Genomic DNA, 12,181 nt, shown 5'->3' on the forward strand with positions numbered 1-12,181 from the left:
CCCGCAGGCCCTTGAGAAGCCTTTCCCTTGCCCCAGTGTTAATCGGCGCCCCGCCGGGGCATGGAGACGAACCCACCCCTCCACGCCAGGCTGCCCAGCCGCCTGCCGCTCACCTTGAACTTGCCCTCGGGGGAGAAGATGCTGACCCAGCGGTTGTCGTAGTCAGCAATGATGATGTCTCCGTTCATGTCGACCGTCACGCCGGTGGGGCGCTGCAGCTGGCCGGGGGAGCGGCCCCGCACGCCGAAGCGCAGCCGGAACTGGCCCTCGTTGGAGAAGACCTGGCAGGGCAGGGCAGGGCAGTCAGCGGGGGGAGGGGGGCAGGGGAGGGGCAGCGGAGGGGGCTGGAGCCGACGGGCCCTACCTGCACACACTGGTTATTGCTGTCGGCCACCACGATGCGCCCGGAGCTGGAGGTGGAGATGCCCTGCAGGTTGGTGAATTCCCCCTTCTCCCGGCCTCGGCTTCCTGCAGGCAGAGCAGAGGGTGAGGGGAGCAGGCAGGGTAGGCGGGAGAGATCAGCTAGTCCAGCCCCCGGCCCTCAGGGTAGGGCCAAGCGCCAGCAAGACCAGCGGGTCCCAGCCTTTCATACCACCCACCGGCAAGCTCACGCAGACCGGTGGTGGGCTGGCAACTTTTCATTTGCATATTCATTATGCAAGTATGCAAATAAAATGTTACCCACCTGCCAAAATACATACCTGAGGCCCGGCCCCCAGAGCTGCCGTGAACAGCTGCTTTCAGCTGCCAGGGCCTGGTGGTTGGGAGCCACTGACCTAGCCCATCCCTGACCGCTGCCTGTGCAAGCTGCTCTGAGATATCCCCAGGGATGGAGACGCCACAGCCCCCAGGCAACGTACCCCAGTGTCACCCCTCACGTCCAATCTCAACCCCCTGGCTGCTTGGCCTGTCCTCAGAGGCCAAGCGGAACAATTCCCCTTCCTCGTGCCTCCCTTTAAGGTACCTGAAAACCTGGCACCCCCTCCCAGTCTGCTTCTTTCCCAGCTGAACAGCCCAGTTCTTCCAGCTCCTGTGCTCGGACCGTTCATCATTCTCGTTGCTCCTCTCTGGACCCTCCCCAATTCCTCCACGTGTCTTGAAACGTGGGGCCCAGAGCTGGACACGACTCCAGCTGGGGCCTAATCAGGACAGTTACTCCCCGTGTCTTGCTCACAATCGCCCGCGAATACACCTGAGATGGGCCTGGCCCGCGACCTGGAAACGTGCCTAGGAAGACGTCGCGCTAGAAAACGCTTTCTGCAGAGACGCTCCCTCCGGTCAGGCCCGACTGGCGCCGTCGTGCCTGGCCCTAGCTCCGCAGCCGGTCCTGCGCTCACGCGGGCTGCTGGCTGTCCTGGGCCACGCCGCAGCGTGGGTGCGTGGTGCCCGGCGGGGGCGAGGGGCAGGACTCCGGGGGGAGGCCCGCAGGGAATGGCCCGAGGGGGAAGATGCCACCAGTGAGAATCAGAGAACGCTGAGCAAAGGAGGCAGTGGAGCTGCCTAGGCAGCTGGGACCAGTTGCTGGGGGGCTGGGCTGGCTGGGGGGCTGGGCAGGGCCCCCCCATGCTCATGATGGATTCTACCAGCTGCGCCTGGCGCCTGGAACAAGTCTGGGCTGCGCCGTGTCCCTGGGACCCGAGAACCCTTCTCTTCTACCTGCCCCCCGAGAGTCCCCTCGGCCTGCGGCTGGGGGGTCGGGCCCCGTGACTCCTCCGGCCACGAGTCCCACAGGCCGACTGCTGCCTGACGAAAACCTCCCCTTGGTTTTACTGGAAAAGCAGCAGGCAGGCCTGAGAGCTGCCGATCGCCCGGGGATCCAGCCCCAGCCATCCCCTCCCCGCACTGCGCTGTCCGTGAGGGCGCCAGCTTTCCCCACAGCGCCTGGCGCTAGCTCACCCCTCAGCCCCCGCTGGTCCTCCCCGTAGCGCTGACCTGCCTGGAAACCCGCCCTTGCCAGCCGCAAGCCCACCTGCGCTTCCCCTCCCTGAGACTCCGAGCGCTGGCAGGGCCCTCGAGAGCCGCGGCCCAGCGCCAGCCAGACCCGCCCAGCCTGCTCGCGAATCTCTGCAGGGACGGAGGCACCACAGCCCCCCAGCCAGCTGAGGCCAGTGATTCACCCCGACAGGCAGGACGTGTCTCCTAGTGTCCAACCTGACCCCCTGCGCCGCCGCGACCCGGCAGCCCCACCCGCCAGCGCCGGGCTGCGATTCCCAGACTGACCCACATGGGGACTGGCCAGACACCTAGGCCCCACGTGAGAGATAACAAGGCTCTTTCGGGGGTGGGGGGGGGCTGGAAGGGGCAGGTGGCGGAGGGAAGCATGAAGGAAGCAGACTAAGTCCAGACAGGGGGGTTCAGGAGCCTGCGAACCCCTCCCCCCAAGAGGACGAAGGCTCTGTCCTGGCTCCTCCGCCTGCGCAGATCTGGGAGAAGCAACAACCCTTCTGTTCTCCTGGCCGGTGAGTCGCGTCCAGCAGCGGGTGAGGGTGCAGGGTCGGGGGCCCCGCCGCGCCCCATGGCTCCCTGTCCTGTCCTCAGGCCAAGGAGAGCCATTTATCTCCCTCTGTGACCCCTTGGACCTGAGAACGGCTCCTGGCCCCTCCCCGTCTGCTCCTTTCCCAACTCAACGGGCCGATTCCTTCAGCCTCCCTCCCAGCTCGTTCTCCAGACCGGTCATTGTTCTCGGTGCTCGTCTCTGGACCCTCTCCAGTCTCTCCACCTTTCCTGCCATGCGGGGCCCACAACTGGACACGACTCCGGCTGGGGCCTGACCAGCGCGGAGCAGAGCGGAAGGACTTCCCGTGTCTTGCTCACCACACGCCTGCTCACGCAGCCCAGAATCACGTTGGCTTTTTGTGCAAGTGTCACAGTCGGCTCCACTCTGACCCCTCGGTCCCTTCCTGCAGGCTCCTTCCTCGGCAGTGGCTTCCCACTCTGTGCCTGCGTCTGCACAGCAGGCTTCACTGGAGCATCGTTCCAAACAGCCCTGTCCCCGACTCCCCTCAGCCCTGTACAATCAAGGCTACAGGAGTCGGAGTGCGACGTGCTCGGCTCGCCGCTATTTGGACGTTCTCTCACAGTAACTGCCTGCTGCGTGTGAGAGGGACCGTCCCCTCCTAAGTGGGGCACTTTGCATTTGGCCGAACTCCACTTCGTCCTGCTCGAGCAGCGTCTTTACACGCCCCCCATGTCGTCTGTCCAAGCTGCCTTCCTGTGTTGAAGCCCACCAAGGATTTCCCCGGGAAGCCAATCTGGTCGCCTGCCCTATTCGCTTTTCTTGCTGGGCTTTAACAAGGCTTCTTTAAAATCCTGCCCGCTCTCCTGGACTCCTTCCCCTTCATGTTACATCCCAGGGGATCCTGCCCGTCAGATCTGAGGGAGTCAGTCTGCCCTTCTGCAGTCCAGGGGGTGTATTTTGCTGCTCTCCTTTCTTCCTTTGCTCAGGATCCTGAAATCTCCCATCTCATGATCACTGCTGCCCAGGCTGGCACCCACCTCCACTTCCCCTCCTAGTTCCCCCCTGTCTGTGAGCAGCAGGTCGAGCTGGGCACGGCCCCTGCAGCCCGATCCCAAGAAGTTGGCCCCAATATTCTCCAAACACTCCCCGCTTGCGTGTGCTGCCGTGTCACTCTCCCAGCCGCCGCCCGGGTCTTTTTACTGCCCCTCAGCATTCTCGGCACCGTCTCCAAAGCCGGGAGGGCTGGGCTGGGCTGGGCCGGGGCGACCCACTGCCCCAGGACTCAAGCTGTGGGTGGCCCGTGGATTGACAGGCAACAAGCTGGTCGCAGGCTCCCGCTCGGCCCCTTCCGAGGGATTCCCGGCGCGCTGCTCACTCGCTGCCGTGGCCGGAGCAGCTGTGCCCTCCCTGGCAGGGTCACCGGCCTGCCCTGCCCCCTCTTGCTTCTCAGGGCGCAGGGGAAGGAGAGACTGACCATGCCCCTCTGCAGGGCAGTCGCACTGCGTGAGCCGGGGGGTCACCAACCCGCCCATCACTCGGCAGCTTGGGCCTGGTTTGGCCGGGAGGCTCCGGTGCCAGCCCTGCCCCACCCTCTCCCCCCACCGGGCAGCTCCTGCCCCCTGCCTTGCTGTCCCCTCAGGAGCCCCCTGCTTGCTGGATGTCGGGGGCCCCCCACTCTGTGTCCTTTCTCCGCAGAGCAGAGGGGCCACAGCAGGACTGGGCAGGGCCTGGAGCCCCACTGCCCCCCACCCGGCAGTGAGCAGGGGAGGTAGACCCTGGACTGCACTTCCCCCAGCCAGTTCTCCCTCCCCCCCAGCGCCCCCTCCCCTCAGCCTCTCCGGGCCAGGTCAGAGCCAGGAGGCTGGACGCCGAGCAGGCTCCGCGCCCCCCGCCCCCGCTCACCCACGCGGAAGATCAGCTCGTCCTCGATGGGGTTCTCCTTCTTCTTGCCGCTGCCGTACATGCTGGAGGGGCGCCGCACGGCCTTCTGCCGGACGTGCCCGCTGCTGGGGGACTTGACGCGGCGCTTGACGTCGTCGGGCGAGGGCGGCACGTCGCAGGCCCGCAGGGCCTTGGCGCGGAAGGGGCTGCCCCTGATGGGCTGCTCGTAGAGCAGGATGGAGAGCAGGAAGTCGCCCTCCTGCCGCGGCGTGTACACCAGCTCGTAGGTGCCGTTCTTGTTGTCCAGCACCTCGGCCTCGGCCCGGCTGCCATCGGGCGCCGTCACCTGGGCCCGCAGGCTGGCACTGCCGCTGCGCACCAGCTCGCCGGCCCGGTCCTTGGTAGTGACGGTCAGGGCGCAGGGCTGGCCCACCACGGCCTGCCGCAGCCCCTCGCCCGTGGCCACGCTCTGGTGGGCCACGGCGCTGGTGGTGCGCAGCACGCCCAGGTTGAGGATGGACTTGCGCACGCCCTCCGTCTCCACCACGTAGTCCAGCTGGGCGTTCTCCTGCGGCCGCTCAGGGAAGTCCTGGCTGGCCAGCGCGCTGAGCCGCTCGCCCATCTGCTTCTGCACCAGCAGCACCTCCGTGGCCGTGCCGTGGCGCAGCGCCTGCTCCGTGAAGGAGCAGCTGCTCAGGATGTCCTCCTGGCCCTGCCGCAGGGCGTCCAGCTGGACCTGCAGCACCTGCGAAGGGCGCGTCAGTCGGGGGGCGGCCGGAGGCCCGGTGGGCAGGGCCCCTTGGGAATCTCAGTCGGGGAGAACTGGCCGGGGGAACGCACACTGGCCAGGAGAGGCTGGGGGGGCACTGGTTGGGAGAGGCGGCGGGGGGGAGAACTGGCCGGGGGAACGCACACTGGCCAGGAGAGGCTGGGGGGGCACTGGTTGGGAGAGGCGGCGGGGGGGAGAACTGGCCGGGGGAACGCACACTGGTCAGGAGAGGCTGGGGGGGGCGCTGGTTGGGAGAGGCGGGGGGGGGGGAGAACTGGCCGGGGGAACGCACACTGGTCAGGAGAGGCTGGGGGGGGCGCTGGTTGGGAGAGGCGGGGGGGGGGGAGAACTGGCCGGGGGAACGCACACTGGTCAGGAGAGGCTGGGGGGGGCGCTGGTTGGGAGAGGCGGGGGGGGGGAGAACTAGGCGGGGAACGCACACTGGCCAGGAGAGGCTGGGGGGGGCGCTGGTTGGGAGAGGCGGGGGGGGGGGGGGGGGAGAACTGGCCGGGGGAACGCACACTGGCCAGGAGAGGCTGGGGGGGGGCGCTGGTTGGGAGAGGCGGGGGGGGGGGGAGAACTGGCCGGGGGAACGCACACTGGCCAGGAGAGGCTGGGGGGGCGCTGGTTGGGAGAGGCGGGGGGGGGGAGAACTGGCCGGGGGAACGCACACTGGCCAGGAGAGGCTGGGGGGGGCGCTGGTTGGGAGAGGCGGGGGGGAGAACTGGCCGGGGGAACGCACACTGGCCAGGAGAGGCTGGGGGGGGCGCTGGTTGGGAGAGGCGGGGGGGGAGAACTGGCCGGGGGAACGCACACTGGCCGGGAGAGGCGGGGGGGGTGCTGGTTGGGAGAGGCGGGGGGGGGGGAGAACTGGCCGGGGGAACGCACACTGGCCAGGAGAGGCTGGGGGGGGCGCTGGTTGGGAGAGGCGGGGGGGGGGAGAACTGGCCGGGGGAACGCACACTGGCCAGGAGAGGCTGGGGGGGGGCGCTGGTTGGGAGAGGCGGGGGGGGGAGAACTGGCCGGGGGAACGCACACTGGCCAGGAGAGGCTGGGGGGGGGGCGCTGGTTGGGAGAGGCGGGGGGGGAGAACTGGCCGGGGGAACGCACACTGGCCAGGAGAGGCTGGGGGGGGCGCTGGTTGGGAGAGGCGGGGGGGGAGAACTGGCCGGGGGAACGCACACTGGCCAGGAGAGGCTGGGGGGGGCGCTGGTTGGGAGAGGCGGGGGGGGGGAGAACTGGCCGGGGGAACGCACACTGGCCAGGAGAGGCTGGGGGGGGGCGCTGGTTGGGAGAGGCGGCGGGGGGGAGAACTGGCCGGGGGAACGCACACTGGTCAGGAGAGGCTGGGGGGGGCGCTGGTTGAGAGAGGCGGGGGGGGGAGAACTGGCCGGGGGAACGCACACTGGTCAGGAGAGGCTGGGGGGGGCGCTGGTTGGGAGAGGCGGGGGGGGGGAGAACTGGCCGGGGGAACGCACACTGGTCAGGAGAGGCTGGGGGGGGCGCTGGTTGGGAGAGGCGGTGGGGGGGAGAACTGGCCGGGGGAACGCACACTGGCCAGGAGAGGCTGGGGGGGGCGCTGGTTGGGAGAGGCGGGGGGGGGGGAGAACTAGGCGGGGGAACGCACACTGGCCAGGAGAGGCTGGGGGGGGCGCTGGTTGGGAGAGGCGGGGGGGGGGGGGGAGAACTGGCCGGGGGAACGCACACTGGCCAGGAGAGGCGGGGGGGGGCGCTGGTTGGGAGAGGTGGGGGGGGGGAGAACTGGCCGGGGGAACGCACACTGGCCAGGAGAGGCTGGGGGGGGGCGCTGGTTGGGAGAGGCGGGGGGGGGGGAGAACTGGACGGGGGAACGCACACTGGCCAGGAAAGGCTGGGGGGGCGCTGGTTGGGAGAGGCGGGGGGGGGGAGAACTGGCCGGGGGAACGCACACTGGCCAGGAGAGGCTGGGGGGGGCGCTGGTTGGGAGAGGCGGGGGGGGAGAACTGGCCGGGGGAACGCACACTGGCCAGGAGAGGCTGGGGGGGGGGACACTGGCCGGGGGAACGCACACTGGCCAGGAGAGGCTGGGGGGGGCGCTGGTTGGGAGAGGCGGGGGGGGGGAGAACTGGCCGGGGGAACGCACACTGGCCGGGAGAGGCGGGGGGGGGGTGCTGGTTGGGAGAGGCGGGGGGGGAGAACTGGCCGGGGGAACGCACACTGGCCAGGAGAGGCTGGGGGGGGCGCTGGTTGGGAGAGGCGGGGGGGGGGGAGAACTGGCCGGGGGAACGCACACTGGCCAGGAGAGGCTGGGGGGGGCGCTGGTTGGGAGGGGCGGGGGGGGGAGAACTGGCCGGGGGAACGCACACTGGCCAGGAGAGGCTGGGGGGGGGGCGCTGGTTGGGAGAGGCGGGGGGGGAGAACTGGCCGGGGGAACGCACACTGGCCAGGAGAGGCTGGGGGGGGCGCTGGTTGGGAGAGGCGGGGGGGGAGAACTGGCCGGGGGAACGCACACTGGCCAGGAGAGGCTGGGGGGGGCGCTGGTTGGGAGAGGCGGGGGGGGGGGGAGAACTGGCCGGGGGAACGCACACTGGCCAGGAGAGGCTGGGGGGGGCGCTGGTTGGGAGAGGCGGGGGGGGGGAGAACTGGCCGGGGGAACGCACACTGGCCAGGAGAGGCTGGGGGGGGCGCTGGTTGGGAGAGGCGGGGGGGGGAGAACTGGCCGGGGGAACGCACACTGGCCAGGAGAGGCTGGGGGGGGCACTGGTTGGGAGAGGCGGGGGGGGGGAGAACTGGCCGGGGGAACGCACACTGGCCAGGAGAGGCTGGGGGGGGCGCTGGTTGGGAGAGGCGGGGGGGGAGAACTGGCCGGGGGAACGCACACTGGCCAGGAGAGGCTGGGGGGGGCGCTGGTTGGGAGAGGCGGGGGGGGGAGAACTGGCCGGGGGAACGCACACTGGCCAGGAGAGGCTGGGGGGGTGCTGGTTGGGAGAGGCGGGGGGGAGAACTGGCCGGGGGAACGCACACTGGCCAGGAGAGGCTGGGGGGGGCGCTGGTTGGGAGAGGTGGGGGGGGGGACACTGGCCAGGGGAACGCACACTGGCCAGGAGAGGCTGGGGGGGGCGCTGGTTGGGAGAGGCGGGGGGGGGGGGGGGAGAACTGGCCGGGGGAACGCACACTGGCCAGGAGAGGCTGGGGGGGGGTGCTGGTTGGGAGAGGCGGGGGGGGGGGGGAGAACTGGCCGGGGGAACGCACACTGGCCAAGAGAGGCTGGGGGGGGCGCTGGTTGGGAGAGGCGGGGGGGGGGAGAACTGGCCGGGGGAACGCACACTGGCCAAGAGAGGCTGGGGGGGGCGCTGGTTGGGAGAGGCGGTGGGGGGGAGAACTGGCCGGGGGAACGCACACTGGCCAGGAGAGGCTGGGGGGGGCGCTGGTTGGGAGAGGCGGGGGGGGGGGGGGAGAACTAGGCGGGGGAACGCACACTGGCCAGGAGAGGCTGGGGGGGGCGCTGGTTGGGAGAGGTGGGGGGGGGGACACTGGCCAGGGGAACGCACACTGGCCAGGAGAGGCTGGGGGGGGCGCTGGTTGGGAGAGGCGGGGGGGGGAGAACTGGCCGGGGGAACGCACACTGGCCGGGAGAGGGGGGGGGGGGCGCTGGTTGGGAGAGGCGGGGGGGGGGGAGAGGCGGGGGGGGGGAGAACTGGCCGGGGGAACGCACACTGGCCAGGAGAGGCTGGGGGGGCGCTGGTTGGGAGAGGCGGGGGGGGGGGAGAACTGGCCGGGGGAACGCACACTGGCCAGGAGAGGCTGGGGGGGGCGCTGGTTGGGAGAGGCGGGGTGGGGGGGAGAACTGGCCGGGGGAACGCACACTGGCCAGGAGAGGCTGGGGGGGGCGCTGGTTGGGAGAGGCGGGGGGGGGAGAACTGGCCGGGGGAACGCACACTGGCCGGGAGAGGCGGGGGGGGGGTGCTGGTTGGGAGAGGCGGGGGGGGGGAGAACTGGCCGGGGGAACGCACACTGGCCAGGAGAGGCTGGGGGGGGCGCTGGTTGGGAGAGGCGGGGGGGGGGAGAACTGGCCGGGGGAACGCACACTGGCCAGGAGAGGCTGGGGGGGGCGCTGGTTGGGAGAGGCGGGGGGGGAGAACTGGCCGGGGGAACGCACACTGGCCAGGAGAGGCTGGGGGGGGGGGGCGCTGGTTGGGAGAGGCGGGGGGGGGGGAGAACTGGCCGGGGGAACGCACACTGGCCAGGAGAGGCTGGGGGGGGCGCTGGTTGGGAGAGGCGGGGGGGGGGGAGAACTGGCCGGGGGAACGCACACTGGCCAGGAGAGGCTGGGGGGGGCGCTGGTTGGGAGAGGCGGGGGGGGAGAACTGGCCGGGGGAACGCACACTGGCCAGGAGAGGCTGCGGGGGGCGCTGGTTGGGAGAGGCGGGGGGGGGGGAGAACTGGCCGGGGGAACGCACACTGGCCAGGAGAGGCTGGGGGTGGGGGCGCTGGTTGGGAGAGGCGGGGGGGGGGGAGAACTGGCCGGGGGAACGCACACTGGCCAGGAGAGGCTGGGGGGGCGCTGGTTGGGAGAGGTGGGGGGGGGGAGAACTGGCCGGGGGAACGCACACTGGCCAGGAGAGGCGGGGGGGGTGCTGGTTGGGAGAGGCGGGGGGGGGGAGAACTGGCCGGGGGAACGCACACTGGCCAGGAGAGGCTGGGGGGGGCGCTGGTTGGGAGAGGCGGGGGGGGGGAGAACTGGCCGGGGGAACGCACACTGGCCAGGAGAGGCTGGGGGGGGCGCTGGTTGGGAGAGGGGGGGGGGGAGAACTGGCCGGGGGAACGCACACTGGCCAGGAGAGGCTGGGGGGGGGGGGCGCTGGTTGGGAGAGGCGGGGGGGGGGGGAGAACTGGCCGGGGGAACGCACACTGGCCAGGAGAGGCTGGGGGGGGCGCTGGTTGGGAGAGGCGGGGGGGGGGAGAACTGGCCGGGGGAACGCACACTGGCCAGGAGAGGCTGGGGGGGGCGCTGGTTGGGAGAGGCGGGGGGGGGGGAGAACTGGCCGGGGGAACGCACACTGGCCAGGAGAGGCTGGGGGGAGGCGCTGGTTGGGAGAGGCGGGGGGGGAGAACTGGCCGGGGGAACGCACACTGGCCAGGAGAGGCTGGGGGGGGGCGCTGGTTGGGAGAGGCGGGGGGGGGGAGAACTGGCCGGGGGAACGCACACTGGCCAGGAGAGGCTGGGGGGGGGGGCGCTGGTTGGGAGAGGCGGGAGGGGGAGAACTGGCCGGGGGAACGCACACTGGCCAGGAGAGGCTGGGGGGGGGGCGCTGGTTGGGAGAGGCGGGGGGGGGGGGAGAACTAGGCGGGGGAACGCACACTGGCCAGGAGAGGCTGGGGGGGGCGCTGGTTGGGAGAGGCGGGGTGGGGGGGAGAACTGGCCGGGGGAACGCACACTGGCCAGGAGAGGCTGGGGGGGGCACTGGTTGGGAGAGGCGGGGGGGGAGAACTAGGCGGGGGAACGCACACTGGCCAGGAGAGGCTGGGGGGGGCGCTGGTTGGGAGAGACGGGGGGGGAGAACTGGCCGGGGGAACGCACACTGGCCAGGAGAGGCTGGGGGGGGGGAGAACTGGCCGGGGGAACGCACACTGGCCAGGAGAGGCTGGGGGGGGCGCTGGTTGGCAGAGGCGGGGTGGGGGGAGAACTGGCCGGGGGAACGCACACTGGCCAGGAGAGGCTGGGGGGGGCGCTGGTTGGCAGAGGCGGGGTGGGGGGGAGAACTGGCCGGGGGAACGCACACTGGCCAGGAGAGGCTGGGGGGGGGGGCGCTGGCTGGGAGAGGCGGGGGGGGGGGGAGAACTGGCCGGGGGAATGCACACTGGCCAGGAGAGGCTGGGGGGGGGGGGCGCTGGTTGGGAGAGGCGGGGGGGGAGAACTGGCCGGGGGAACGCACACTGGCCAGGAGAGGCCGGGGGGGGCGCTGGTTGGGAGAGGCGGGGGGGGGGGAGAACTGGCTGGGGGAACGCACACTGGCCAGGAGAGGCTGGGGGGGCACTGGTTGGGAGAGGCGGGGGGGGGGAGAACTGGCCGGGGGAACGCACACTGGCCAGGAGAGGCTGGGGGGGCACTGGTTGGGAGAGGCGGGGGGGGGGGGAGAACTGGCCGGGGGAACGCACACTGGCCAGGAGAGGCTGGGGGGGCGCTGGTTGGGAGAGGCGGGGGGGGAGAACTGGCCGGGGGAACGCACACTGGCCAGGAGAGGCTGGGGGGGGCGCTGGTTGGGAGAGGCGGGGGGGGGGGAGAACTGGCCGGGGGAACGCACACTGGCCAGGAGAGGCTGGGGGGGGGCGCTGGTTGGGAGAGGCGGGGGGAGAACTGGCCGGGGGAACGCACACTGGCCAGGAGAGGCTGGGGGGGGCGCTGGTTGGGAGAGGCGGGGGGGGGGACACTGGCCAGGGGAACGCACACTGGCCGGGAGAGGCGGGGGGGGTGCTGGTTGGGAGAGGCGGGGGGGGGGGAGAACTGGCCGGGGGAACGCACACTGGCCGGGAGAGGCGTGGGGGGGTGCTGGTTGGGAGAGGCGGGGGGGGGAGAACTGGCCGGGGGAACGCACACTGGCCAGGAGAGGCTGGGGGGGGCGCTGGTTGGGAGAGGCGGGGGGGGGAGAACTGGCCGGGGGAACGCACACTGGCCAGGAGAGGCCGGGGGGGGGGGCGCTGGTTGGGAGAGGCGGGGGGGGAGAACTGGCCGGGGGAACGCACACTGGCCAGGAGAGGCTGGGGGGGGCGCTGGTTGGGAGAGGCGGGGGAGAACTGGCCGGGGGAACGCACACTGGCCGGGAGAGGCTGGGGGGGGCGCTGGTTGGGAGAGGCGGGGGGGGGGAGAACTGGCCGGGGGAACGCACACTGGCCGGGAGAGGCTGGGGGGGGCGCTGGTTGGGAGAGGCGGGGGGGGGAGAACTGGCTGGGGGAACGCACACTGGCTAGGAGAGGCTGGGGGGGGCGCTGGTTGGGAGAGGCGGGGGGGGAGAACTAGGCGGGGGAACGCACACTGGCCAGGAGAGGCTGGGGGGGGACACTGGCCGCGGGGGGGACACTGGCCAGGAGAGGCT

At 71.6% G+C, this 12,181-nt stretch overlaps 1 protein-coding gene across 7 annotated transcripts in view; it reads right to left on the bottom strand.

Annotated features, from left to right (window-relative positions):
• The window catches only part of TRIM3 (tripartite motif containing 3), a 49,653-nt gene that overhangs the window by 8,555 nt on the left and 28,917 nt on the right, over positions 1-12,181 (bottom strand). For all 7 annotated transcript variants that reach the window (XM_089775857.1, XM_089775855.1, XM_089775856.1 and 4 more), the window contains 3 exons: positions 4,361-5,084; positions 365-468; positions 114-281 (listed from right to left, as the gene is read on the bottom strand). In XM_089775857.1, coding sequence (XP_089631983.1) covers positions 114-281; positions 365-468; positions 4,361-5,084 — 996 coding nt within the window. The remainder of the gene's footprint in view (positions 1-113; positions 282-364; positions 469-4,360; positions 5,085-12,181) is intronic.

Source organism: Pelodiscus sinensis, chromosome 1 (assembly GCF_052426305.1).
Source record: "Pelodiscus sinensis isolate ZL-2025 chromosome 1, ASM5242630v1, whole genome shotgun sequence".
Classification (NCBI taxonomy): Eukaryota; Metazoa; Chordata; order Testudines; family Trionychidae; genus Pelodiscus; species Pelodiscus sinensis.